This window comes from Neovison vison, chromosome 9, assembly GCF_020171115.1.
Source record: "Neovison vison isolate M4711 chromosome 9, ASM_NN_V1, whole genome shotgun sequence".
In the NCBI taxonomy this organism is placed as follows: domain Eukaryota; kingdom Metazoa; phylum Chordata; class Mammalia; order Carnivora; family Mustelidae; genus Neogale; species Neogale vison.
Window position 1 is genome coordinate 554,378 of NC_058099.1, and position 27,158 is coordinate 581,535.

General features: G+C 62.9%; 2 protein-coding genes across 11 annotated transcripts in view; both read left to right on the forward strand.

Annotated features, from left to right (window-relative positions):
• The window catches only part of PNPLA7 (patatin like phospholipase domain containing 7), a 55,420-nt gene extending 38,323 nt beyond the window's left edge, over positions 1 to 17,097 (forward strand). For all 3 annotated transcript variants that reach the window (XM_044264413.1, XM_044264415.1, XM_044264416.1), the window contains exons 23-36: positions 3,184 to 3,247; positions 3,455 to 3,623; positions 4,717 to 4,899; positions 5,512 to 5,630; positions 11,624 to 11,780; positions 13,154 to 13,270; positions 13,379 to 13,448; positions 14,303 to 14,419; positions 14,859 to 15,007; positions 15,410 to 15,562; positions 15,662 to 15,772; positions 16,198 to 16,282; positions 16,471 to 16,574; positions 16,740 to 17,097. In XM_044264413.1, coding sequence (XP_044120348.1) covers positions 3,184 to 3,247; positions 3,455 to 3,623; positions 4,717 to 4,899; positions 5,512 to 5,630; positions 11,624 to 11,780; positions 13,154 to 13,270; positions 13,379 to 13,448; positions 14,303 to 14,419; positions 14,859 to 15,007; positions 15,410 to 15,562; positions 15,662 to 15,772; positions 16,198 to 16,282; positions 16,471 to 16,574; positions 16,740 to 16,766 — 1,625 coding nt within the window. In that variant the 3' untranslated portion in view covers positions 16,767 to 17,097. The remainder of the gene's footprint in view (positions 1 to 3,183; positions 3,248 to 3,454; positions 3,624 to 4,716; positions 4,900 to 5,511; positions 5,631 to 11,623; positions 11,781 to 13,153; positions 13,271 to 13,378; positions 13,449 to 14,302; positions 14,420 to 14,858; positions 15,008 to 15,409; positions 15,563 to 15,661; positions 15,773 to 16,197; positions 16,283 to 16,470; positions 16,575 to 16,739) is intronic.
• A 749-nt stretch (positions 17,098 to 17,846) lies between these two features.
• NSMF (NMDA receptor synaptonuclear signaling and neuronal migration factor) lies at positions 17,847 to 26,954 on the forward strand. Of its 8 annotated transcripts, XM_044264417.1 has the most exons (16): positions 17,847 to 17,956; positions 18,431 to 18,492; positions 19,183 to 19,689; positions 20,791 to 20,866; positions 21,727 to 21,732; positions 22,048 to 22,116; positions 22,994 to 23,046; positions 23,615 to 23,704; positions 24,209 to 24,333; positions 24,545 to 24,628; positions 24,720 to 24,753; positions 24,862 to 24,932; positions 25,083 to 25,162; positions 25,331 to 25,433; positions 25,659 to 25,734; positions 25,825 to 26,954. In XM_044264417.1, exons 1-16 carry the CDS (start codon positions 17,886 to 17,888, stop codon positions 25,920 to 25,922), a joined length of 1,605 nt encoding a protein of 534 aa, XP_044120352.1. In that variant the 5' UTR covers positions 17,847 to 17,885; the 3' UTR covers positions 25,923 to 26,954. The 8 variants fall into 8 exon arrangements, with proteins under 8 accessions (XP_044120352.1, XP_044120356.1, XP_044120354.1 ...); XM_044264421.1 differs by lacking the exon at positions 23,615 to 23,704; XM_044264419.1 differs by lacking the exon at positions 22,048 to 22,116.
• Positions 26,955 to 27,158: the final 204 nt, after the last annotated feature.

Sequence of the window (27,158 nt, forward strand, 5' to 3'; positions counted from 1 at the left end):
TGTGTGGCCTTTAATAGATGGAGGAAGTTTCTTCCTAGTAATAGTTGGTGGGTTTTTTTTTTTTTAAGGTTTTGTTTTTTAAATAACCTCTACACCCCACGTAGGATTCGAACTCACAACCCCAAGATGAAGGGTCCCTGCTGCACTGAAGGAGCCACTGGGCGCCCTCCATTTTGTGTCTGTCCCATCCATAATGTCCCACTATCGTTTCTGATTTTAATTGTTTGAATCGTCTCTCTTTTTTCTTTATTCATCTAGCTTAAGGTTTGTCAGTTTTGTTGATTTTTTTCAAAGAACCAACTTCTGTTTTCATTGATTTTCTCTATCACTTTTCTGTTCTCCGTTTTATTTATCTCTGTTCTAATCTCGATTATTTCCTTCCTTCGGTTTGCTCTGGGTCTAGTTGCTGTTCTTTTCGTACTTACCCAAGGTATAAAATTCGGCGCTTCGCAAAAAACTTCAAGTCTTAGCAAACCAAAGACCTGGGTGCACCGTGAGTGTGCGTTCCTCAGTGAGAGAAACCAGTCGGAGAAGACACAGCCTGTGTGGTTCCAGCTCTCTGGTGCTCTGGAAAAGGCAGAGCTGTGGACACGGCAGTTGCCTGCGGCCAGGGGACCCGAGGCACGGAAGCGGGGTGTGTGTGCAGGACTTTTGGGGCAGTGAAAATACTCATGTGATAGCACAGTGGTGGACAGGTGTCATTCCACGTCTGTCCAGACCCAGACAGGGAACAACATAAAGGACCCTGACAGGCAGCCTGACTTCAGTTCATCTTGATACGTCAGCGTTGGCTCGTGGCCTGCAACAACGGACCGGATTCCTGCAGGATGCCAGGGAGAGAAGGGTACGTGCGGGAACTCTGTGTACTTTCTGCTGTTTTTCCCTAGACCTAGGTACGTTTTAAAAAATAAAGTCTATAAATGGTTTAAAGAAAGAAAGAAAGGAAGCTGGGTCCCTGATTTGAGATCTTTCTTCTTTCTTTGAAGCACGTTGGTAGCTCTGGACTCCTCTCCACAGCCGACGGCTCCCTCCCTGCGTTTGGGATGCTGTGTTTCTCTTTCCCTTGGTGTCCAGGCTACTTCTTTGATCTGTGGGTAGTTCAGGAGGGTGTCATTTAATTTCCACACATGTGTGAATCTTCTGGTTCTCCTGTTACTGATTTCTGGTTTCATACCATTGTGGCCAGAAAATGATACTTTGTATGGTTTCACTTTTAAGTTTATTAAGACTGGTTTTGTGGCCCAACATACAGTCTGTCCTAGAGAACGCCTTGGGTTATGTTGTTATTGAAGTTCCCTGCCCATCGTGGGGCTCAGACTCACGACCCCAGCACGAGGTGTCGCGCGCTCCCCAGGCAGAGCCAGCCAGGCGTCCCTGGATGAAGTCGCTGGGGAAGTGTGTGGTGCGCTGCTCTGGGGGGCAGTCTTGTCTCTGTGTGTTGTGGTACGTGTGTGGTGGCCTCTCCCTGCGGCTTCAGTTTCTCTATCAGTGACCAAGATGTTGGTTGCCCAGCATGGGTCGGGTGGCCGTCTTCTCCTCGGTGGTGGGCGTGGTTCTTTATGTGACCCGGACACAGTCCCTTGTTTGGGTGCCAAGACTGCACATATCTGTCTCTCTCTGTGATTTGATTTTTTATTCTAATGATGTCCTTTGAAAACAGAAGCTCTTAACTCTAATTCAGGCCAGTTTATCGACTGTTTTCTTCCGTCATTGCTGCTTTTGCGTTTTCCTGAAGGAACTGCACACTAACCCAAGTATGAAGATGTTCTTCTAAACTCTCCACAGTGTTGCTGTTCCTGTTCAGTTTACAGTCCATTGGGGGTGGCTTCTGGGCATGATGGGAGGTAGGACTCAAGATTCACTTTGTCCGCGGGGATGTTCAGCGACTCAGACGTGCCTTTCGGGAGACTGAACTTGGCCCACTGCTGTGCTGACGCATTTGCCGAAGCCCAGTCCCCGTGCTTCTGTAGGTTGCTTTCCCTCATGGGGGAAGATTCTAGGGTGATATCAAGCCATTCTCTTCCAGCACTTGGGGGTGGTGGTCCATTTCCTCAGCTTCCAGTGTTTGGGAAGGAGGCGGTCTGGCAGCCCGGCCAGGTCCCCACGTCAGCTGTGCCCCACGGAGCCACAGACGCAAGTGTGGGGGAGCCGTCCTGTTTCTCCTCCCTGCCCTGGTCCTGCCTGCCACCTGGCCTTCAGCAGAGCCCTGCTAGGGACAGGATTGGTCACCACAGGAGCTGGAGCCCACCTTTGCTGGCTCCACACTTCCCTAAGGGGTCCCTCAGGGCCCCCCTGAGTCTAGGCAGGGGTACCTACACGGGAGACACATGCCAGTGGGCAGGGAGAGCCCAGCCTGGGGTCCCTGGAGGGCCTCGGGGCTGGGCTCCTTGGTGTTTCTGCAGCCAGACACAGCCTGCCAGTCCCATCACATCCCATGTGACGTCCCAGAGAGGTGGGCAAGACACATCACTGTGGTGCCCAACAGGGCCCGTGATGCAGCCCAGCCCTAAGAGATTTCCCTCCCTCTGTAGGAGCCCTGCCGATGACCAACCGAGCTGGTAGCCGGGAGTGCAGGCCCCAGCAGGACGAGCCCCCTCACCGCAGTCCGTGGGAGGCGTGGCTTCCCTGCTACTTAAGTCCGAGGCACCTGTGCGTTTGCACCAGATACACACCCCTATTCTGTGTGCCTCTAGGAAAGCAGATGCTGCCAGTTAAAATACAAGGCAACAATTTCTCATGTCTCCGCTTTTCACTGAAGCTCTTGGAGAGCTCTGTACAAGTGTAGGGTAAAAAGGAGGCCCTCAGGATTTCTGGGTCCTCTCCAGCCGAGGGTTGTGGGTGCACCCCTGGGGACCTATCTACTGATTCTGGTGCTGGTGCTCCTGGCTGGGCAGGCCCCGGCACCTGCGTCCATGTGGGCATCATCAGACACAGGGGATGTGAAAAGATGTGCATCTCCACATGGCTGAATACGCCAGTACACGTGTCGGATCCAGCCAGCCCTGCTCCCGGGGTTTGGGCCCCCAGCACACACACACGGTCTCAGTGTTGCAAAGATCTGAATGCCTTCTGTGCAGCCAGGAGACTGAGGGTCAGAGAGCCAGATCTGGAGGCCCTGGGGCTGCTGGTCCCGGGAGGTGGGCTGCCAGGGCAGTTTTCTGTAGTTCGGGTTTGTGTTTTCAGGCCCCGTCCTGCTGTTGGCCAGTGACAGCGTAAAACAGCGCCTCGGCTCTGCTGCCCTGGACAGGTGCGCCAGCCCTTGTGTGGGACAGCTTCCGGCTCCCTGGGGGTCCAAGCACAGCCTTGAGCTGCACCTTCCACGCCCGCGCGCACCCCGCCCTCTGCGTTCCCCTAACCCCCTGGAGTCTGGGCCCTCCTGCCCTGTCTGCAGCACCGATGCCTGCTCACCCCGTCTGTGCTCTGGCATCGGTGTCCCTCCACGCCTGTCTTCCAGTATCCATGAGTACCGGCTGTCCAGCTGGCTGGGGCAGCAGGAGGACATCCACCGGATCGTGCTGTACCAGGCGGACGGCACGCTCACCCCGTGGACCCAGCGCTGCATCCGGCAGGCTGACTGCATCCTCATCGTGGGCCTGGGCGAGCAGGAGCCCTCAGTGGGCGAGGTGAGCTGGCGGGCGGGGGCGGGGCCTGCGGGGGCAGAGCCTGGCGGGGGGTGGGGTGGGGTGGGGGGGGGCTGCGGGGCGGGGCCTGTGGGCCTCGGGGAGTGGCTGGCAGTGCCTCCCGCAAGGCGGGGCTGCGGACTGGGCAGGTCCTGGTCCGCTGCTCTCTTCACGCCCCTCTGTTTCTCTGTCTTTTCCTTCCAACGAAATATTTCGAGAACTCAGGCAAAGACAGATAATAAAAGCCGACACCCGCAGCTCTGGCCTGCATGTTTTGGAAACATTTTGCTGCATTGACCTCTGGTGGTTTTAGCACAAAGCAGGGCAGCTGCCCTGAAGTGGCCCTGGGGGGCCTCTTGTGAAGTGGCGCCTTTCCTGTTCCACTGTGAATGTGTTCAGCGCTGGTTTTCAGGTCTAAATTTGATAAAAGTCGTGTCCTATTTTATATCACTTTGAAGGGTCCTTTTTTCTCAACACTTAGGTGTTCAAGCTTTATCCACATTGTTTCCCTCATTTTTATGACTGTTCAGTCGCCTCTCTGTGGGCACTGCCATCTGTCTGTTCTCCGCCGTGAGGCGACATCGCGGGCCCACTTTGTCTCCAGCTTCAAGGCTGCGGGGTGTCGGCTCCTTCCGTGCACTCCGCGCTCCCCGGCTCCTTCCTCTCTGACCCTGGGGCAGCTAAAATTGCCCGACTCCGAAGCAGGTTCCTCTTCTGCAGGCAGAGCTGCAAGGGAGCGTGCCTCAGTGAAGTGACCTTCACTGAGAAAGTCACAGTGTGTGCCCACGGGGTGCCGTGAGAGCCACGGACGGGGAGGAGGCCCTCCTCTCCTGGCCACTCTCACCCAGCCCAGCGTGAAGCAGTCACGTGGCCAGGCAGACCCCTGGGTCACAGCTCTGACCACAAAAGGGCAGAGCACAGCACAGCCGAGCTGGCTCCCAGGACCGGGCTGCCACCTGCCAAGGCCCTGCCCGAGACCCTCCTGCCGGTGGGGATGGGTCCATCGGGCAGGCGCTGGAGTGGGGGCCTCCGTGACAGCCCATCTCTGGCGGTCAGCTGCGTCCTGCCCTCGCCCTCAGGCTGTGCTGTCCCGCAGCTGGAGCGGATGCTGGAGAGCACAGCCGTGCGTGCCCAGAAGCAGCTGATCCTGCTGCACCGGGAGGACGGGCCGGCTCCCTCGCGCACCGTGGAGTGGCTGAACATGCGTAGCTGGTGCTCCGGCCACCTGCACCTCTGCTGCCCTCGCCGCGTCTTCTCTAGGAGAAGCCTGCCCAAGCTGGTGAGGTCTGGGCGGTGGGCTGGCCCCGCGGGAATGCCTGGCCTCCAGAGCAGCCTTCCTGACTTGCTTTGTGATGGAGGAGGGCCGTGCCTTCCGGTTCCCTCTTTGGGTCCCTGTAGTCTGAGCTCCCTGGGCCACTGATGAGGCTGGCTCGCCTCTCTGTGAGCTCACGTTTTCCTGAGCTTGACTTCTGGGGGCCGTACCTAGGAGAGGGATGTGGCCCCCGTCCGTCAGCAGGCGTCTGTCTCTGGGGCCGCAGAGGGGAGGCATGCTGGCACGCACGCACCTCCACGGGAAGGCAGCGGGGAGGTCACCAGAGCCCGCCAAGGGGCAGGAGGAGGACCTTTTCAGCCCTGGGGGCTTGGGGCCTGGGCGCCCCAGATGCTGCCCACAGGCCACAACCTGCCTGGCCCCACGACTCAGTGGACAGTGTCCTCACAGCCCTTGCCCAGCGCAGCCTCCATCTGGGGGACTCGGGGAGGGGGGTGCGGCGCTCGGTGGTCTCCTGCTGGGCCCTGGAAAGGGCTTTGGGTCTGGAATAGAGGAAACCGCCCTGGTCGGGCCACAGTGTGTGGGACTTGGCAGCTCTCCCTGGCCCCGGCCCTCCCTCAGGTGGAAATGTACCAGCGAGTCTTCCAGAGGCCCCCAGACCGGCACTCGGACTTCTCCCGCCTGGCTCGGGTCCTGACCGGCAACGCCATCGCCTTGGTGCTTGGGGGAGGGGGGGCAAGGTGAGTCCCCACGTGCAGCCGCTGTGTGTGCGCGCGGTGGGGGGCGCCGAGCCCGGCCCTGCAGGTCAGCCCCACACAGGACCAGGCATGTCTCCGCACCTGGCTCCGCCTCGCCAAGCAGTGCCTCCCGCAGGCTCTCCCAGGCTGAACCTTGCCGGTAGAGTAGAAGATCCCGGTCTTGCTCCAACAGTCTTTGCTGGAAATGTCTGCTTGTCTGTTAGCCATCCGTGCCTCCTCTGAAAACTCTGTTCTTACCGTTTGCCAGTCTTTCCGCTGGGCTCCGGGTGAGTGTCTTTCCGTTTTAATACACACTTCATAGAGCGCTGGTTTCATCCGCTCGCAGCCCTAGCGCGGCTTCCTCGAGTTCTGTGGGCTCCTGAGTTCCTGGAATGACGGCTGCTCCCTGCCTGTCCCTCCGGCCCTTGCCGCCTTTCCCTGAGCTTGAAGCGGGATCTGCTCCTGGAGCAGACGTGGAGCCCGGGGCCGCCGTCAGGAGGTGCAGTGAGGCCCAGGCCTTCTGCTGGCGAACCAGATGCTCACGGAAGGGCAGAGCAGCGCCTGCCACACCGGTGCTGGGCCCCTGCCCCTCGGAGCGAGGGGGGAGAGCAAGGGGCACCGGCCTGAGCGCTGGGCTGCGGGGCGCATGTTTAATGGAAATTTAGTTTAGTCAAAATAATACTGAGTTTAAAAGCCCTGTGGCCGTTCCCCGAGGCAGTCCTCTGCCTGCCGAGCCCTGACGGCGTGTCCGGAGGGTCCCCGAGACTGTGACCGCAGCGCGGTGTTGGCTCTCCGCTCGTCTGCGTCTCCGTCTGCGTCGTCTGTGTGTGCGGGTTTTGTTCAGTTCTTCTGTCCTTCATCTGCCTGTCACCTGCCGTCCGGCTCCCCATCACGGCGCATCCGTCTGTCCGCCCGTCCGTCTGTCCGCCGTCCCCTGTCTTCTGTCAGTCCCTCCCCGTGTTCTGGTGTGGTTCCCACACTGGACCCGCTGGTTGTCCCTGTGTCTCTCAGTCGGACAACGTGGCATGCGTCCTTGCACGGGCGTGGCCGTACGTCCTTCCTCGTAGCTGCTGTGGGCTGGGTGTCCCGGATGGCTGCCCCGGCTGCCCCGGCTGCCCCGGAGCACCGCCTCCTCCCGGACGGCCTCTGCGTCGCCGAGTGTGGGAGCCACACACACCCCCCCCCCGGCCTCCCACCACCTCTGGGCTCTGCTTTCCAGTCTGGCTGATGGGACACGGTCTCGGAGTTTCCCTTCACTGTCATCCTGGGACCTGCCTTTGTCCCTCCCGCGTTCGGCTCGTTTTCTCCATTCCACGGCTCCCCCTCCCTGACACGTTTCTGATTTGGGTAGCTTTCCCGCTCTACGCATTTCCTCAAGAGAAGGAGGAAAAGTTTTAAAAGGCTGCGTAGCCGAAAATGTCTTCAGGGATGATTTGGGTCTGGAATCCAAGCTGGAAGTAATTTTCCATGAGCACTTCTCCGGGGCGCTGCCATTGCCCTTTGAGCTTCCAGTGTCCCTGCTGGGTCGCCCGGTGCCGCTTCATTCGCTTCATTCGTGAGGCCTGTTTTCTCTGAGAGCTGTGGGGGGGTCTCGTACTTCCTGTCCCTGCAGGGACTTGGCCATGTGCCTTGGGAGCCGTCTATCCATCCACTACCCTGGGTGGGCTCAGGGGCCCTTCCACATTTGGAAATCATGACCTTTGGCCCCGAGGAATGTTCTGTGTGTTCCCCCACACGGGCTCTGTCCTCTGTTCCTGGCGCTTCTGGCGCTCGGTCAGGCACCCGAGATGGGCCCTCCTGTCTTTCTTCTCCCTTGTTTTCCGTCTGTCTTTTTGGCCTGCTTTCCAGGTGATTTTTCTCAAATAGATCTTCTGCTAAAATATTTCTAATCCCCGGGGCCCTAGGTGGCCCAGTGGGTTAAGCATCTGCCTTCAGCTCAGGTCGTGATCCTGGAGTCTCAGGATCGAGTCCCACGTGGGGCTCGCTGCTCGGCGGGGAGTCTGCTTCTCCCTCTGCCTGCCGCTCCCCTCTGCTTGTGCATGCGCTTTCTCTGTCAAATCAATAAACAATATTTTTTTAAAAACCTTCAAAAAACATTTCTCCTGCCTGAGTGCTCTTCTGCGGTGTTTTCTCTGTCCCTCAAGCGCAGTGCCAACACGCTCCGAGGATACTCACGCGGGCGTCTCCCTGGCCTCACCTTCCCGCTCCGGGCAGGCTCACGGGTGGCTTTGCTCAGCCCTCGGAGCGCAGGGTCACATCAGCGGTCCTGTCCTGCGGGGCGCGGTGCTCCGTCTGCCACCCTGCTCGCCCCGGTCCCCGCCGTGGTCCCCTGAGGGATTGAGGGGGAACGGCTGTGACTTCTTGCAGAAGTCTTCCCGCACGTGCCGCTCTCTCCTCTCCCGCTCCGCGCCCCCGCCAGCGACGTCCGGCGTCCCCGCTCCCACACTTTGCCAGCCCTCGGTGTTATCCGGACTTCGAACTGTTGCACGTGCTGGGGGGGCTCTTCCTGGGGACGGATGAGCTCACGTGCTCGCTGTGGCCGCTCCTGTCCCTTGTTTTGTTTCATAGCATTTGCCTCTCTCGCGCGTGTCTCCCTGGTGGTCTTTGTTCCTGATCCAGGGGACTCGTTCGTGGAGTCTGAACTCAAGTCTTTTGCCGGATATGTTTGTTGTTAACTTTGCCTCTCGGCCTTTGGCTTCTCGTTTTCTCAGTGGTGTTTCTTTGATGACCAGGGTTTAATGTCGATGTGTATGAGCTGCTGCAGTGAGCCCAGTTTTTAAGTTTTGCTGAAGTGTGGTTTTCCATTTTTACGGTGATTGTTTCTGGTGTTCTGAGCACCCTTGCCTGTCCCAAGGTCACAGAGGCATGCTGCCCTCCTCCGGGAGCTCTGTGCGTCCGGCTTGTACGGGTCTGTGGCCCACCTGCCGTTGCCTCGTGGCAACCGAAGCTGTTTTGTAGCCGGTAAAGGCCTCCCGGCCCCTGAGGTCACTGTGTCAGCCGCATGGCTCTGTCGTGTGTGCGTGTTTTAGGACACACGGTCTCGACAGCCTTTTGGTAAACCTTGACTTCAGGCCCTGCACATCCTTCCGTTTTGTTTTTTGTTTTTTTTTTCAAAATTGTCTTTGTCTGCTCAGGTGCTGGCACACACAGGTAAGCGTCTTAAGGGCTCCTTCCTCCTGTGGTGAATGTCATACTTTGAATTTCAGGCTCACAGTGTCGTCGTCAGGGTGCAGAAACACAGCAGATATGTGCACCTCGCTGCTGCGTCTCACAGCCTTGCTAAATTCACGAGTTCTAGTGACTTTGGTATAGGCTTTTTTTTTTTTTTTACATGTCCTGTATATGTTCTGTCTTTTGAGAATCAAGGCAGTTTTTCTCTTTCTTTCTGGATTATGTTTATGTCTTTTGTTTCTTCTTCTTCCTGCCTTGTTGCCATGGGAGGGAAAGCGCCGGCTCCTGTCTCCAGTGTGGTCCTGCCGCAGGCTGGGTGTCGGACGGAAGACGCGCCCACCCTTAGCCTCTTGCGAAGGGTGCGGCGTGAAGCGGTGCTTTGGTGTCTGTTAAAGTGCGGAACCACACGGATGTTTAATCAGAAACTAACACTTTACTCTGGGGAGAGACTCACATGCCCACGACGCGCCGTCCTCTTTAAACCCTGCTGGCCTCCCTGTGAATCTGGGTGCGCTCGTCCTTTCTTGAGACGTGTGTGGGTTTGTTTGCTGGCTTCAGAACTGAGTTGGGAAGGGCTGCTGCTTTTCCTATTTTCTGAAATTTTTATGTAAGATCTGTGTTACTCTTCCTTACATGTTCAGTAGCATTCACTAGTAAAACCATCTGGACATACGATTTTCTTTGTGAACATTTTAAAAATCAAAGGCTCAGTTATGTGGACGACTCAGACTTTCCCGTGTCAGGTTTGGCGAGTGATGCTGTCGTGCGAACGTGTCCTTTTCATCTCTTCGCACCTCGTGAGACTCACACCTGCTTCTCCTGCGCCCGCTGGGGCGTCTGTGGGGATGTGCGCTTCCTCGCTCCCGACAGCCTCCCCCCAAGCGGGTCCCTTCCTCCGTGTGTTTGTTTCCTGGTTCCTTCATTTCTGCTCTTCTCTGTATTATTTCCGTAATTTGACTTGGTTTAAATCGTTGTTCTCGTGCCAAGTGGTGGCTTGTGGATGTTGTGTTGTGACCCAGAGGACAGAGAGCCCAGCCCTTCTGCACCGCACCTGTGGGGACAGCCTTCTGTTCCCGGGCTGCTTGGAGGTTTCTGTCTCGGGTTTCCAGCAGTGTGGCAACAGCTTTTTTTTTTGGACTGATGCTTGGAGTTCATGGTGCTCCTTTAACCGGAGGCTGGAAGTTGATGGTCAGTTCCGTCCAGAGCACCATCTGTCCCTCCAAATACTGCTTCCGCCCCACCCCTTTCTCTTCTTTCTGGGATCCTCTGCCAGATCCCATGCAAACTCCAGGCGCTTGCACGTCAGCTCTGGGGAGCCGTCTCCACGGCCGCCATCCTGGGGTGTCCTGTGACTCCGTGAGCGTCGTCTTCTGCCACATCTGTGGGGGGCTCGCTGCCCAACCCACCGGCTGCGTTCTTCACATCACACACTGGATCTCCACTTCTTTTTTTTAAGATCTTATTTTTATTTATGACAGAGAGAGACAGCAAGAGCAGGAACACAAGCAGGGGCAGTGGGAGAGGGAGAGGCAAACTCCCCGCTGAGCAGGGAGCCCGATGTGGGACTCAATCCCAGAACCCTGGGATCCTGACCCAAATCAAAGGCAGACGCTTAACCACTGAGCCACCCAGGCTTCACCCCTTCTTTCCACTTCTAAAGGTGCTGTTTGGCCTTGTCTTACAGTTTTTCAGTTCTATGCCAAATTATCAATCTTGTCTTTAATGTCTGGGAAACTTTTTTAGGCTTATACCTGAGTGTTCAATTTTTTTGTGGTGATATTAAATATATTTTTTTTATTTTTCAAAGATTTTATTTATCCATTTGACAGAGAGAGATCACAAGCAGGCAGAGAGGCAGGCGGAGAGAGGCAGAAGCAGAGAGCCCGGATATGGGGCTCGATCCCAGGACCCTGAGATCATGACCTGAGCCGAAGGCAGAGTCTTTAACCCACTGAGCCACCCAGGCGCCCCTTAAATATTATTTTTAATAGTGTTAAACTATGCATGCCATAAAATTTACCATTTTAAATATTTTTGACTATAAAATCTGGTGGCATGAACGGCATCCGGAGGGTCGTGCAAGCGTAACTGATCATCCCGCACTGAACCCCTGTTCTCCAGCATCTGTGTGTGTGGCCCTGACCCCTCCAGGTCCCTCAAGTGAGGGGACACTCGTCCTTCCGTGTCTGGCTTCTCTCACCAGTGGGAGGCGCTCGCGTTCGTCCGCGTGTACCTTCCCAAGCCGGGCCGCGTCCCTCGAAGGCACAGGGCACAGACCGTGCTCTGCTCACCGTTCCCCTGTCAGGCACGCAGACCCCGCTGGGCCCCGGGGCTTGCTGGGCTTGCAGCTCTCTGGAGTCTGTGCCACGTCTCTGTGGCCCCCTCGCGGCCCACCCATCTTGCTTGTCCCCTCCTGGCTGTGGTCCCGTGGCCTGGTCTCCTCTGTGACTGGCGACTTGAGGTGGGCATCACCGAGGAGAGAGGAGCAGTGGCTGGAGGCTCAGGGCGGTGGCTTCGGTCCCACACGGGCTTTCCTGTTCCTGCGCGGGCTCGTGCGCGTCCACCCCCACCCCCATCAGGAGCCCCTGCGGGGGCCTCCGGGGGTCTCCTGCCTCCCAAGTCTGTGCGGAGCCTGTTCAGCTTCCCATCCCCGCAGTGTCCACGGGGCCGTGTCTCGGCCCATTTTCTGTGACTTACGCAAGGGCCGGGTACCGAGGAGGAGGGGCTGGCCCGGGAAGACCATCTGTGCCGCCTTTGCTGGCGCGCGGGACGGTGCCGTGCCCGGTGACGGTGCCCTCCGTGCTCTGTGCTCCTGGTGAGTGTAGAGGCTGTGCCCAGGTCGGCATCATCCGGGCCCTGGCGGAGTGCGGCATCCCCGTGGACATGGTTGGAGGGACGTCCATCGGGGCCTTCATGGGCGCCCTGTACGCTGAGGAGCGGAACTACAGCCAGATACGGATCCGGGCCAAGCAGTGGGCGGAGGTGAGGGGCCTCGGCCCACCCTGGAGCTCAGCCCCAGGTCCCCGTAGTGCCGCAGGGGCGGGAGGACATCGGGAACTTGGGCCCCTGCTCACGGCTCTGCGGGCTCTGGCCTCAGAGCGGGGTTTGTGGGGTGGTGGGAGAATGGGGAGCACAGAGCAAGAAAGGACATCAGTGTTGGGGACTTGGTTCTTCATTTATCAAGGTGATTGAGGTCAACACAGAGAGGTCAGCACCATTGAGAGTTTCAGCTGAGGGTCTGGTCACAGGCCAGGCAGACGTTTCCCTTCCCTGCCTCTGCTTCAGCTGTGGGAATGGACCTTTGGGCCTGCTGCCCTCCTTGTCCTCAGTGTGTGTTGGGTCATGGGGTCCCCTGGGAGGCCGCTCTACAAGGCCGGGTGGGCTGGATCCCGTCCAGGCTGTCCTCTGTCCCTGCCTTTCTGGGGGAGCCTTTGGCCTCCTGCCATGCTGAGGGAGGTGGTGGGCGGGGGCCTCCAGGCTTGGCTCTGCAGGCTCTCTGGTGCTCGATGGGGGTTTCTTCAAGAGTGAGGGCCTTGCTAGCCACGGACGGCCCTGAGGGTGCCGCGCTGTCCGGAGTCCCTGCCCTGCAGCAGCACACTTGTTCCCTCTGCTTGTCCCAAGGCAGGGTCTGTGTTCTGTTCATCTGCGTGGGAGCACACTGGGGGGCACCTCACCCTCAGCTGGGGCCCCACATCACACATGGCCTGTGCTCTGGGCATTTCCACCTCGGCTCTGGCCACCCAGTGACAGGGCACATCTTTCCTCTCCATCCCCAACCCTTACAAAGTGAGGCAGCCTTGAACCCAGGCATTCTGGGGCAAGGCCAGTGCTCCCTGCCCAGTCACGTGTCCTGCTCCCTGCAGGTCTAAGTGGCCCCCGTCTTCACTGAGGAAGGGTGGGCCTCAGTCCCACCAGAGCGACAGGGTTAGGGAGTTTTGGCAGAAAGGGCCCTCAACAGGGCCACCCTTTCCCGGAGCCTGATGGAGTGTGTGCCATGGCAGCGTGTCAGTGGTGCTGGAGTGTCAGGGTCAGCCCCAAGCCTGCTGGGGCAGGGCATCTCCTCCCGGGGAAGCCTTGACGGCTTGTACGTGCCGCTCTTGGGGATCCCAGCAGGGAGCTCTCTCACCCAGTCACCTGCCGGCGTTGGTCCTGGACGGGGCTTCATCCAGAAGTCCCTGAGCAGGCAGCGAGAGCCAGGCGTCCGCGGGCGCCCTTGTAGGACCCCCAGGCCCTGGTGCTCTGGCCCCGCTCCCTTCCCAGACTGGGGTCCCATGGGATCATGCACTGCCTGTACCAGAAGCGGGGGTGAGGCCCTCACCCTCTGCAGGGCCGTCACGTGGGCCTTGCCTACTTAGGACATGACGTCGATGGTGAAGACTGTGTTGGACCTGACGTACCCGATCACGTCTATGTTCTCGGGCGCCGGCTTCAACAGCAGCATCTGTAGCGTCTTCAAGGACCGGCAGATTGAGGTGCCCCCCGCAAGCAGGGGTCTCCCTCATCTTGAGCCTCCAGGGCTGCAGGGCAAGGGTTGACAGCGGGGGCGGATGGCCCTTCTGAGTTGTGCCGTCCCCTTGCAGGACCTGTGGCTCCCCTACTTCACCATCACCACGGACATCACGGCCTCTGCCATGAGGGTCCACACGGACGGTGAGCACCTCCTCCTTGGGTCCCGATAGGGGCTCAGACATGCACGGTGACCCAGGCCCCCTCCCCCCCCCACCCCCGAAGTGTGGGTGAGGGGAGGGGTACTGAGGACCTGCTCAGGGGGTTGGGGCGGGGGGGCGGCAGGCAAAGAACCTAGAAGCTGTCTGAGCTAGGGGAAGCACGAAGATGACCCGAGGAAGGCAGCTTAGGGAGGTCTGGACCCAGAGAGGTCCCTGCCGTGAGCGTGTGGGACGCGAGATAGCAGTGTGAACTGAGAGCAGAGACGGACAGGGCAGAGGGCACACTTGTACCCGGGGTGGGGGTGGAGAAGGGCACACTCAGGCCGGGGGTGGGGGGTGGCGAGGGCCCCATGGAGGGCGTGTGTTTTGTGGGCTCCAATCAGCAGCTGGGGGGAGACTGCTGAGCTGGGGACCGTGAGGCAGCCAGCAGGCGGGTGGCAGCTGAGGGCCCTTTTCTAGGGCAGAGTGGTTTGTAAGCTGAACGCGTGGGTCTCCTTGGAGGTGAGTGGGACCGTGGGGCTCACAGGAGGCTGCGGCACACACAGCACAAGGTGGGGAGCCTGTAGAGCCGGCAGGGCCTCCCCTGGGCCTCTGGCCCTCCCCACTCTCCCTCTGTGGAGAGAGCCTCTCTGGGAGGAGGAAGAACAGGAGGTGTGTCTGTCTGTCCAGGCCTGGCGTCATCCACCGGACGTCAGACATGTAGACTTCAGAGCCCTGCGCTGTCAGCGCTCTAGGCCCAGGGTCTTGGGCAGGAACCCGGTGTGGGCAGCGAAAAGCTCCCCTCCTGTCCCCTTGGCCGGCCCTGGTGCCAAGCCCTCCGCCCTGCCCCTCCCCCAGGCTCCCTGTGGAGGTACGTGCGTGCCAGCATGTCTCTGTCAGGCTACATGCCTCCCCTCTGTGACCCCAGAGACGGACACCTGCTGATGGACGGCGGCTACATCAACAACCTCCCAGGTACGTGGCCACCTCCACTGCCGGGGAGCCGGAGGCACACGGTTTCCTGCGTGTGTGCTCGTGGAGCCCCGAGAAAGTGCACGGACGCGTGCAGACGGCAGCCCTTGTGTGCACACTGGGCCGTTGTGCGCCCCCAGCATGTGGCCGTCTGGCAGCTCAGCCGCGCCTGGGACAAGGGCCAAGCAGAGGAGCTGAGAGCAATCATGGCCCGTCTGCGCCTGCGGTCGGAACTAAGAGCCAGGAAGGGCCAGGGTTGCTGTGGGTGCCCCTCCTTGGGCACACCTGCCACCTGTTGGATAGCTCTAGGCATCAGTCCGGGAGTGACGCTAGACCCCAGCCCTTGCGGCCCTTGCAGGCTCTGCCCCGCCCCCCCGCCCTCCTCCCCTCTGGGGCTCTGCAGGCCTGTCCCAGGCGGTAAGCACGGCTGTGTCCTCCCCAGCGGATGTGGCCAGGTCTATGGGGGCGAAGGTGGTGATTGCCATCGACGTGGGCAGCCAGGACGAGACGGACCTCACCAACTATGGCGACGCACTGTCTGGGTGGTGGCTGCTGTGGAAACGCTGGAACCCCTTGGCCACGAAAGTCAAGGTGAAAGCAGAGCTCTGCCCGGGGCCCCGGCCGGCCAGGGGCTCCTCGTGGCTCCTCTGTGCCACTGTCCCCGAGATGCCCAGCATGGTGCTGCGGGCAGTGGGGGGCTGCCGTGATCTCCAGGCTCCAAGCCAGCGGGGTGCGCTCACGTGCTCCCTGTCCGTGTCGGGAAGCCTGGCTGGACCAGCGCTGGGGAGGGGAGCAGGCCCGTTCCCCGCCAGGATCCCTTCCCAGGAACCCTGGCTGGGCACCGCCCTCCTCCCAGGCCTAGCAGAGACGTGTGTCTCCTTGGGAGAGGGAGGGCAAGGGTTGGGGTGTGAGACACAGGCGGCTGCACCCGCCCGGGGGCCGTGGGGCCAGGGGGGCCCAAAGAGCCTGGCTCAGACGCTGTGAGGGCAGCAGGTGTTGAACATGGCGGAGATCCAGACGCGCCTGGCCTACGTGTGCTGCGTCCGGCAGCTGGAGATGGTGAAGAACAGCGAGTACTGTGAGTACCTGCGCCCCCCCATCGACGGCTACGGCACTCTGGACTTCGGCAAGTTCGACGAGATCTGCGTGAGTGCAGCTGGGGCGCGGTGCCCACCTGCCCTCGTGTGCAAGCCCAGAAGTGGGGCCTCTTGACTCCTGCTCCCCGGGTCCCTGGTGTGTGTGCAGGAAGTGGGGTACCAGCATGGCCGGACAGTCTTTGACATCTGGGGTCGGAGTGGCGTGCTGGAGAAGATGCTGCAGGACCGACAGGGGCGGAGAAAGATGAAGGCCTGTGACGTGAGTGCCTGACCTAGCGCCCCCCTCCCTCCTGAGACCGGCCCTCTGGCTGTCTCAGCAGGCCTGAGAGGTGCAGGGCTCCCTGCAGCCTGCGGGACCTCGGCACACACCCCCACCAGGGCCAGAGGATGGGGGCAGGGGCACGGCCCTGTGGGAGCCATCTCTTGGCCTCTGCCCTGACATCCATTGTTTTTCACTGTGGCTCTGCTGCTCATGGTGGGACAGGATGGGGATCTGCTCAGGCCTCTGCGCTTCTTCTAGGCCCTGCCCTGCCCCAACTCCAGGGGGCTGAGCACCTCAGCAGACCAAGACCACAGAGGGTTGCAGAGAGGGCCTGGGGACTGGCCAGGCAGCCAAGGGCTGTGGTGTGGGGACCAGGGGAGCTGTGGCCTTGGCCACAAGTCCCTTCCACCTCGGCCCTCCAGGTCCTCACCTGCCCCAACGCCTCCTTCACTGACCTCGCCGAGATTGTATCTCGCATTGAGCCAGCCAAGGCAGCCACGGTGGACGGTGAGTCGGGGCTCAGGGTACACACCTGCACAGCTGAGGGTGACATTGGCAGTGTCCCCGTCTAACCTTTGGCACGCCCCACAAGCTGTCCTGGCCACCAGGCCCTCCCAGCAGCCCCGGGGCCTGATGACCGCTGTGGCACAGCCCCTGCCCTTGTGGGGACCAACACAGCCCTCCCCCATGCCCAGATGAGTCTGACTACCAGACGGAGTATGAGGAGGAGCTGCCGGACGGCCCCAAGGATGCGTATGCGGACTTCCAGAGCGCCCCGGCCCGTGCAGGCTCGGACTCGGTGAGCTGTCCGGACCTGCCTGCACGCCTGGGCTGAGTCAGCTCTGAGGGCTCTGGGCAGGCCAGCTGCTCGCTCCCTGCTGCCCTGCAGTGCAGAGCCAGGGAAACCTGGCCCAGGGTCAGCCGTCCAGGCTCACCCCCACCCTGACGTGCTGTTTGCTTCCAGGACGACGAGTCCTCCCTCCAGCATTGAAACCCCCATCTGGCTTCCCAGAACTGCCCCGGGGCTGCTGCTACCCGGGGCACTCAGACCGCCATGGACAGAGGTCTCCCCTCCCATGCACCTAGAGCAGCGCCCGTGGAGGGCCTCTCCCCCAGCCTGCCAGCGAGACCTGGCCGGGAGCCCCCTAGTCAGCGTCCCCGGTGCTGGAGGTCCAGCTGCGTGGCGGACCTGGGACTGGGGCAGTGGGTGCGGACAGCAGTCCCTGGGCTGTGCCCGCCACTGTGGGGCCCGGTGCCTCGGACAGCTATTGGAGTCCCCTGTGCACCTGCTTAATGTATCAATAAAGATGGATCCGACTGTGTGTGGACGTGAGCCTGGCCGAGTCCCTGTGGCGGAGAGCACGATGGGCCAGGGAGCAGCCGGCCCTTCACCGGTGCACCCTGGGGGAGGAGGCAGGGAGCATCGCCTGCTGTCCTGGAAGCCACCACGGGAGGGGGGACCCCAGGCACCCCCGTGACCAGGCAAGCAGGACGCCCAAGGTCCGCGCGGGACTGGGGAGCCCCCCCAACCGAGGAGCCCCCTCCTGACCTGTCGGGCATCCTCCCCCGCAGAACTATGCCGCCCACACGAGATCGGGGAGCCCTTCTGTATAGAAGGAGGGACAACTCCGGCCCCGCGTCTTTGGGGCCCGTAGCCCCGCAGGTCTCCAGGGGCACGGAGCCCCCCAACCCGAGGGCCTAGGCCCTTGCAGTCAGGGGACCCCCGGCCTCAGTTTCTCCGCGCCCCCCCAACCTCCCCCCACCCCGCCCCGAAGCCGGCACGGTGGGCGGAGCCACCTCCCCGGTCCCCTCCGAACGACCCCGCCGGGCACCGACGTCACGGGCGGCCACCCGCAGGCGTGACGTCGCGGTGGGCGGAGCCCCGGGCCCGCCCCGTCCGTGACGTCGCGGTGGGCGGAGCCGCCGCCCCCGGCCCCGGCCGCGCTCTCCGGGTGCGGCGGGACTCGCGGACGGCCCGGCGCGGCCATGCGGGGCCCGGGCCCGAGCCCCAGCCCCAGCTCCGGCCCCGGCGCGGCGCGGCTACCCCGGCGGAGGCGGCGGGCGCGGGGCGCGCTCTGAGGCCGGGGGATGCGCCGCCGCCGCCGCGACCATGGGCGCCGCCGCCTCCCGGAGGAGGGCGCTGAGGAGCGAGGCCATGTCCTCGGTGGCGGCCAAAGTGCGGTGAGTGCGGCGCGCCGGCCGCCGGGGCCCCGCGCCCGCCCCCTCCCCCGCGGCGTCCGCCCCGCGCCCGCCCCGTCCCCCCGCCGCGGGGCTCCTCGCCGCGTCTCCCTCCCCCACCGCCGCCCCCAGCTCGGCGCGGCCGCGCTCCCGAGACCGCTGGGGGCCACGCGCCCGACCTCACGACCCCCGCGCGCGGACCGCGCTCACGGGGTGACGGCGGCCGGACGGAGCGCTCGGCCCGGCGCCGGCCACTTTGCACCGGGACCCGGGGTGGGGGGCGGGGGTCCCCGGAGCTGCGCCCTGCCCGCGCTGGGTTTTCTGGGGGCGGGACGGCACGGACGGCCGTGAGTGACCCCGACCCTTCCCCGGCTGGTGCCCAAGGGCTGGGTGGGGGTGGGGACCCCAGCTCCCTTCTGAGGAGCGTCCAGAGTGACCCGGGTGCACTGAGCGCGCCCCCCGCTGTCCACCCTTCAGAGCAGCCCGAGCGTTTGGCGAGTACCTGTCCCAGAGTCACCCTGAGAGTCGGAACGGTGCAGGTAGGGGCATTGGAAGAGGTGCCCGGACGGGGTTGGTCCGCAGCGCACCCCCCTCCCCCGCCACCCCCACAGCCTAGGGATGCTGTCCCCTGCCCCAGGCCTGGCCCAGCCCCAGGGCCGGGAGCAGGCAGCAGGAGCTGCCCTGCTGGGCTGGCTTCCTCACGCCCCCTGCCCTCGCTGGCCCAGAGCCCCAGGAGGAGCTCAGAGTCACTCATCACCATGGCACCCACCCAGCCTGGGCCGTTGGCATGGCAACAGGCCTCCTGGCACCCCCAGGGTTGGCACCGCTGTCTCTGGGGGCCAGCTGGTGGGGGGGAGGGGAGAAGTTGGCACTGGGCGCATGGGTGCAGTGGCAGGCTGGGAGGTGGCATGTTCATTCCTGTCTCCCCCCTCCCCCCGCGTCAACCACAGGTAGCACAGCCTGTCACCCCCACGCGCACACACACCCAGGGCTTGGGGCCCAGGTAGGAGGAGGGTGGGAGCCTCGGAGAGGACGACGCAGGTCACAAACACCTTTTCTGAAGATGGCAGGGGCTTAGAACTTGGTCACTGGGGCTGCAGGGCAGCCCAGTCGCCCCCCGACCCCCCACCTAGTCCAGGCACTCACTGGGAGTTCTCTGCCCTCGCCACACCCGGAGAAGGGGAGGGCAGGGCCAGAGGGCTGCCGTTCACCTGGCACCTCTTCCCCAGACCACCTGCTGGCTGATGCCTACTCCGGCCACGACGGTTCCCCCGAGATGCAGCCCGCCCCCCAGAACAAGCGTCGCCTCTCCCTCGTCTCCAATGGCCGCTACGAGGGCAGCCTCTCAGAGGAGGCTGTCGGTGGGAAGCCGGCCGGTGAGGGCCCCCAGCCCCGCGTGTATACCATCTCCGGGGAGCCGGCCCTGCTGCCCAGCCCGGAGGCCGAGGCCATTGAGCTGGCCGTGGTAAAGGGGCGGCGGCAGCGGGAACGGCACCCCCACCACCACAGCCAGCCCCTGCGTGCCAGCCCCGGGGGCAGCCGCGAGGACGTCAACAGGCCCTGCCAGAGCTGGGCAGGCAGCCGCCAGGGCTCCAAGGAATGTCCCGGATGCGCCCAGCTGGCCCCTGGTCCCAGCCCCTCCCCTCGGGCCTTTGGGCTGGACCAGCCACCCCTGCCTGAGGCCACCAGCCGCCGCAAGAAGCTGGAGAGGATGTACAGTGTCGATCGTGTGTCTGGTGAGGGCAGGCTCGGGGGCAGGGTGCCGATGCTGGGGTATGCTGGCAACAACCACTGTGAGGCTTCGACAGGCGGAGGGTGTGCAGGGGCCCAGCGGCACCAAGTCAGTCAAGGAGTGCTTCCTGGAGGAGGGCGATTAGGAGATTCTCGAGGGTGGAGCACACAGAAAACATGGCTCAATTAGAATATCAGGCTGCCTCTGGGCAGTCCTGGGGACCAGTCTCTGCCCTGGGCCCCAGCCAACGACGTTCACAATAACCTTGGGAAGCACGTAGCGTCTGGGGCCTGGCCAGGTACTGTGGTGCTGTGCGGGTGGTCGGTGAGGCCTAAAGACTTCCTACGTGGAGAAGCGGCCTCTCGGGGACACTTGAGCAGCCCCACGCCTCCCGGCTCTGGGGTCACCTCCTGGAAAGCAGCGTGCCGACTAGCTGCGCCCTCACATCATCTCAGGCTACCTCCTGGTCTTCCCAGTCCGCAGCCTGCCTGGGCATCAGGGCACAAGCCAGGGGTGTGGGCAGTTCACCTCCATGACCTCATGCTCCTCTGATGGACAGAGCGCAAGGGTTGGGGCTGGGGTCAGGGTGAGAAAGTAGAGCAAATTTTCATCTGCCCCGGGTAGGAGCTGTAGGGGTCCTGAGAAGGGGCAGCCCTCAGCGGGACTGTCTCCACACCGGGTGAGGGCCTCCACCTCCCCCTCCTGGAATGGTCCAAGGGAGTGGAGTGGGTGGCCTGCAGAGAAGGCCCCGGAGCCCCCAAGAGAGGCTGCAGCCCTTGTCCCCGGCCTGTGCCTCCTCTCCAAAGGGCAGCAAAGCGAACACTTTCTCTGGGCCCCTGGACACAGGCTGTGCTCGCAGAAGCATGTGCTTCCGCCATGAGCAGCCCCAGGGGGAGCTGGGCAGAGACCGACCGTCACGAAGCTGCTGAGCTGTCTCGGCGTGAGCCGGCACATGTTACCTTACAGCCTCACGCCAGCGTCCGCCCACCCGGGAGAGGGCTAGGGGACCTTGTGCTTTTCTCCCACTGGCTTGGGCAGAAGCATCCCCTTCCCTGGCAGCTTCAGGAAACCCCCAAGCCACCTCGTCCCTCCTTCTGTCTTGCAGATGACACCCCCATCCGTACGTGGTTCCCCAAGGAAAACCTCTTCAGCTTCCAGACCGCAACCACAACTATGCAAGCGTGAGTCGTGCACCTGCTGGGTGTCCACAGCGCGGGGCCTGGGCCTGGGGCCTCTTCTTGGTGCTCAGGAACTACTGCCAGACCCTCTCCCGCCTGCGAGGCCCACTGGGCGGCTGTTTCCGAGCAGCCCCACGTGCCCCTGTCCTACCACGTCTGCCAGATGGGACACAGTCTCAGGGAAGACGGGGCCGGCTGCTCTCCTCCCCCAGCCTCCCCCTGCCTCTCGCTCGCCCCATCCGTCATCACCCCTGCCTTCCCCATGGCCCTGCCCTCTGCTCTCCTGACCCTCCCCTGTCCTTCTTGGTCCTCTGGGGACCTGGCTGCGGGCTGCAGCTGCTGCAGTCTCCGGTTGGGGTGGTTCTCCTGGGCACCGCCTCATCTCAGCTCCCGAGACAGCGGCCTCCTTGTATTTTGTGCATCTCGGGGGGTCACTCCCCAGGCGTCCCTGTGGGGGCCTGCTCTTCTCTATGACACGTACCTGGGTTTTCGGACGCGGAGTTCCTTTCGGAGAGGCACTGTTGGCTGCGGTGTCCCCCTTATGCTACTCCGGGGAGCCCATCACCGCCCTCAGGCTGGCTGGGAGTGGTCACCTTGGCCGCCAGGCCTAGAGCCAGCAGAAACAGGCCTCTATGCCCGCCTGACCGTGTCGTGGCACCTGGTAGCATGGGCCCGTGACCTCCTCATCCACCACCCTTGCGCGGGCTTCCCACAGCACAGCTGGTGCCCTGCTCGAGCCTGGAGTATGAGTGAGGGAGCCCCGGAGTCCATGACAAGGGCAATAACAGGGAACCTAGGGGGCTGTGGGGTCGTGGCTCACTATGTCTTCTTTCTCACGCTGCCCCTTCCCGCCGCTCCTCCAGCATCTCGTAAGTACTCTGTGGGACCTTGAGCCTAAGAGCACTGGGGTTGTCCCTGGGGGATCCTCCCACCCCCAAATAGGTTTGGGCAGGCCAGGGACCTGGGCCTTGACTGTGAGGGAGTGCCACGTCCCAGCAGGCACCACGGCCACAGCAGGGCCTGCCAGGAGCCGGGCAGAGGACAGGGTGAGACAGGCCAGGGTCCTTCTGCCTGGCCCGGCGCCCTGGATGCCCCTCCAAGCCCTGTGCTCACGCCTCTGTCCCCACGTCTCAGTCCCTCCTACCTGCGGCCAAGGGCAGTGCTGACTCGTGGTGGTTTCTCAGGGTGTTCAGGGGCTGCGCGGAGAGGAAGCGCCGGAAACGGGAGAATGATTCCGCGTCTGTAATCCAGAGGTAGGGCCTGCCAGCCACTCGCCACCAGGGTCCGTCTCTTGTCTGTGCTGGTCTGGTCTGGGCCCACTGGGCCCTGGCAGACCTGATGGGGGAAGGGCGGTGGCGACCACTGGCCTGGCCCTGCTCTGGGGACGCAGCAGGCAGGAGAGGTCATGGAACCTGGGCCCCCAGGCCTGTGTTTTGGGGGTACGTTGACAGTGGAACTACAGGCAGTTAGCCCACCCATGTCTCTCTCTGACCCTTGAACCCCAGAGCTGTGGGGTCAGCAACAAGGCTTATCCTCCCTGAGCCCCACCTCAGAGATGTGGCCAGAAACCGTGTCCATCTTGGACCCTGGACCTTGGTAGGGCACACATTTGGGGGTAAAGATGACCTGTCTCTGAGGTGACCCAGGGCCGTAAGAGCAGGGAGGGAGTGTCTGCAGGCCCCAGTCCTACCTGGGGTTGGTGCAGACAGTTGTGCTGAGCACAGGAAGCAGGAGCCCTTGACCACTTGGCAAGGGAGGCTGGTGGGGTTCAGAGAGGGACTGGAAGGGTGGGCAGTGGGGGTGGGTTCCTGAAGGCAGGAGGGTCACCAAGGGCAGGGTCCTGTCATGGGGCCAAGAGCAAGAGAAGGTTTGATCATTGTGCCTTTGTCCTGGCAGCAAAGGGGAGTCCTGCAAAGGAGTCAGCGTGAGGGACGGAGTGGGATTTGCTTCGGAGTGGGCGGTGGGCGGTAGGCGAGTAGGGAGCGCAGGGGCGCGAGGCATTTCTTTCCTGAAGAGGTGACGGCAGACCCGCCGGCTGCGGGCAGTAGAGCCAAGCAGGGAGCATGGGGGACTGGTCCACTGCCCACCCACTCTGGCGATCCTCACCAGCCCCCCGTGTTTCTTCCCCAGGAACTTCCGGAAACACCTACGCATGGTCGGCAGCCGGAGGGTGAAGGCCCAGAGTAAGACCCAGGGCAGGAGGGTGGGCAGGCACGTGGCACTGCTCTTGGCCGGCTGGGGCTTTGCGGGCTGCTCGCTGCACCAGAGAGACCGGGGTCCCAAACCCCCACCGCAGCCCCCCCAGGGAACCCTGGACTCTGGCCCCGCCCCTAGCCTTGCGACAGAACCCCTGCCTCAGGCTCAGCTCAGGCTCCAGGCCCCACCCCCAAGCTTGCAGCACAGCCCCACCCCAGGCTCTGCCCCACACAGATCGTTGCACAGGCCCTGCCCCAACCATCTGCACAGGTCCGGCCTCTACTGGTCCTAGGCCCCAGACCCTACTCTTCCCTCGCCAACACCCACCGGGGTCTTGGGGCACCAGCCCCTGCCCCAGCACGCCAGACTCGGCCCACAGGCGCCCCGGACTGACGCCCTCCGACATCCTAGCCACAGACCCTTCCTCCCGCTTTCCCAGGTGGTGCCCCAGAGCCAGGAGCCAGCCCTGTTCTGGGTTGCTGAGGCCCAGGGTCAGCTCGGGCTCTGCCCCTCCCGCCCCGGTCCTGCCGCTGACCTGCTTTGCTCTCACTGCAGCGTTCGCCGAGCGGCGCGAGCGGAGCTTCAGCCGGTCCTGGAGCGACCCCACCCCCATGAAAGCCGACACTTCCCACGACTCCCGAGACAGTAGGTGCCCGGCCAGGCCGGCCCACCTGCCCCCAGAAGCTCCCCCCCCAGGCCCCAGCTCCTGTGCTCCGCCAGGCAGGCCTCCTGCCTGGGCAGCTAGGCTTCTGCGCTTCTGCTCTCTGAGCCTCAGCTTACCCATCTGCGAGGTGGGGGCGCCTGGCCCCTTATATTTCGTGGGCAGGGTGCTGTGTGCTGTGTTGGGAGACCTGGGGGGCCGAGGGCTGCCCTGCCCGGCTCCTGGTTCCAGGGCCCCGGGAGGCCTGCCCCGCTGGCACTGTGTGGGGGTCCACAGGGTAGCCGCATGTGGTGGCAGCGGCCAGTGTCGCTAGGCTGGCGGTGGCCTTTGTTCGTCTCTGTCGCCCACCCTGGATTACTTGCTGACCTGGAGGACCCTCCGGGAGCCTTTACTGTGGGTTCCGTCTACCGCTCATGTCTGCGGGTTCCAGCTGGGACTGGAGGTGCTGTGAGGGGCCCACAGCCCTGGTGACCCGTCCTGCCCCTCAGGTAGTGACCTGCAGAGCTCCCACTGCACCCTGGGTGAGGGCTTCGAGGATCTGGACTGGGAGACCGAGAAGGGCCTGGAGGCAGTGGCCTGTGACACCGCGGGCTTTGTGCCCCCCAAGGTCATGGTGAGGTCGGGTGTCTTTATGATCTTCCTGTTCCAGCCAGTCGTGGGCTGGTGGGGGGTTTCTCTTTCGTCCAGGAGCCCAACAGGCTCTGCCTGGAAATGATGCAGCCATCACAGGCTGCCCGGCAGTGGGGGGTGACCTTCTGGGACCTCCCACTGCCCACTGGGTCTGAGGCAGCTGGGCCCTGAGCCGCCCCCTGTGCTGTCTCCAGCTCATCTCCTCCAAGGTCCCCAAAGCCGAGTTCATCCCGACTATCATCCGCAGGGACGACCCGTCCATCATCCCCATCCTCTACGTGAGTCCCTCTGCGCCAGCCCTGGGGCTCGGGGTGGGGGGCCGCGGCCCGAGAGGGGCCCTGACCAGAGTGTGGCCCGTGTCTCTCGCAGGACCACGAGCACGCAACGTTTGAGGACATTCTGGGTATGTGCCCTGCGGCCCCACTGTCCTCTGATCCCGTGTGGGGCTTCACCCACAGGCCGCGGGGGGCGAGGGCACACTGGGGGCCAGCTCACACTCCTCCCTCCCTAGAGGAAATAGAGAAGAAGCTGAACATCTACCACAAAGGGGCCAAGATCTGGAAGATGCTGATTTTCTGCCAGGTAGGGCTCAGCCCCTTCCTGCTAGGGGGACGAGGTTCTGGACAGAACGTGCAGCCTTCGCACACCGGTGAACGACCACGTGTCTGTGTGATGAGGCCGCGAGGGGACGCCCTCTGTGGCACCCCACGTGGCCAACCCCGTCTCTGACAGGGCGGCCCAGGACACCTGTACCTGCTCAAGAACAAGGTGGCTACTTTCGCCAAAGTGGAGAAGGAGGAGGACATGATCCAGTGAGTGGGCCGCCCGTGGAGGCGGCGTCCGTGTGCACACCCCGTCCCCGCAGTCCCTCCCCACGATGCTCCTGGCTCCAGAGCCGGGTCCTGGGCCCTGGCCCGCCCCTCCTTACACGCGGGGGCCTGGGCTGGAGGCTGCTGGTGACCCAGCCCCTCCCCCACCAGCTTCTGGAAGCGCCTGAGCCGCCTGATGAGCAAAGTGAACCCGGAGCCAAACGTCATCCACATCATGGGTTGCTACATTCTGGGGAACCCCAACGGGGAGAAGGTACAGGGACCCCCAAGCCCTGCCCCAGGCCTCTGGAGACCCCGGACCCACTACAGGAGTTGACAGCCTTTCATTTCTCCTTCCGTTCCCCTCTCCTCCTTCAGCCCCTAGAAGCCCCTTGTGCTTGAGCCCAGTCGGTGGTGGGGGGTTCCTGCTCCCTGAACACCATTCCCCCATACCTCCCCTCCCCTGCCCTAAACTCATGGCCCCGCCCTGCCCTTTCAGCTGTTCCAGAACCTCAGGACCCTCATGACCCCTTACAAGGTCACCTTCGAGTCCCCACTGGAGCTGTCGGCCCAAGGTGAGCTTGCCAGGGCCAGGCTGGTTCTCCGCCTGAGCGCCGGGGTCCGGGGGTGAGGCCTGAGCCCTGGTCTTTCTTCTCGTACCCCAGGGAAGCAGATGATCGAGACCTACTTTGACTTCCGGCTGTACCGACTGTGGAAAAGCCGTCAGCACTCGAAGCTGCTGGACTTTGAGGATGTTCTCTGAGGGCCGGGACCCCCACCCGGCTGCTTCCACGGACCAGTGGCTGGGGCTGGGCCACTTGTGTGTGCCCCAGGACCGCGTGGGTCCCCACTTCAGGGCACCCCCAGATGTCGCTCAGGTTCCCTCCTGGGGGTCTGGCCCTCCCTGCACCACAGCCCACTGAGGTCAGAGCCCCTGTGGCCCGGGACCAGCCTCGCCCCCGTGGCCAGGGCTTGCTTGGCGGCCGGGCGCCGATGGGGCCTCGGCCCTGCCCCGAGGCGCCTCCTCTCCTCGGGTCCGTAGACATAAGTGCAATTTTCACAACCCCGGAACAGTCCGGAGGGAAGCAGCGTGACGAGTTGAGTAGCTGAATGCTGTGTTACCAGTTACGGTGTAGACAACCCAGCCCCGTGTGTGTCCAGGACCTCGTCGGCTCCCCGCTCCTCTGCCCTGCCCTATTTGATCACCAGCACCAGGGCGGCCCGTCGGGGGAGCCGTGTCGCCCGGCTGCCCGGCCTGGCCCCGGCCGTGGCCGAGTCCCTGATGGTGTGTGCTTTGTACCCTCTCGCCGCCCCTGCTTCCTCTGACCTCAGCCGCGCCGGCCCAGCAGGGGTGCCTGGGCAGCAGGGGAGGGGCGCGCCTTCCCTTGTCCCCGAGGAGGCTCTGGGTTGAGCTGGGCCTCCCCAGCTCCCCGTCCTCCTGCACCCGCCGGGCCCCCTGATGCTGTGGTGCGGCTCAGCTTTTGCCAGCCTGGGTCGTAGCCCTCTCTCAGTGCAAAGGTTCAGCAGGGGCGGGCCGGGGCTGGGCCCCGGTGGGTGGGGACCCCGCGGCAGCGCTGAGCCACGGCGGATTTGGGGCATGTGGCCTAGCTGGGGCCCAGCAGGGCCGGCTCTTGTATGTTGCTGGGGCTCGGGGGCAGGCCCCCCTCTGCAGAGCCTGGGTGTGAGGACACCTGGCTGTGCCCTCAGCTATGGGAGGAGCAGGGGCATGTGCTGGGCTCCGAAGGATGTACGATACCCCTTAGAGTGACCATTAAACCCGACCCTCTGCTGCGGCCGCCTGGCTCTTCTCTCTTAGCCCCGCCTGCTACCTTCCCGGACCCAGAGACCTCCAGGCCCATGGGTCCAAGTTTTCCGCCGTGGCCCCTGGACAGAGAGGCCGGGTGGGGCCCCTAGACCTTCCCTGCCAAGGTCACGCTCAGTGAGAGGGTCTGGCAGCAGCAGGGATGCAGAAGAGCAGGTTCTAGACAGTGCCAGGGGG

What these genes read in the sequence shown, in the direction of transcription:
- NSMF (XM_044264417.1), top strand. Translation starts at nt 17,886, where the DNA reads ATGGGCGCCGCCGCCTCCCGGAGGAGGGCGCTGAGGAGCGAGGCCATG. An exon ending in AACGTTTGAGGACATTCTGG is followed by an intron (nt 24,754 to 24,861) that starts GTATGTGCCCTG and finishes CTCCCTCCCTAG; the next exon opens with AGGAAATAGAGAAGAAGCTG. An exon ending in AAGGAGGAGGACATGATCCA is followed by an intron (nt 25,163 to 25,330) that starts GTGAGTGGGCCG and finishes CTCCCCCACCAG; the next exon opens with CTTCTGGAAGCGCCTGAGCC.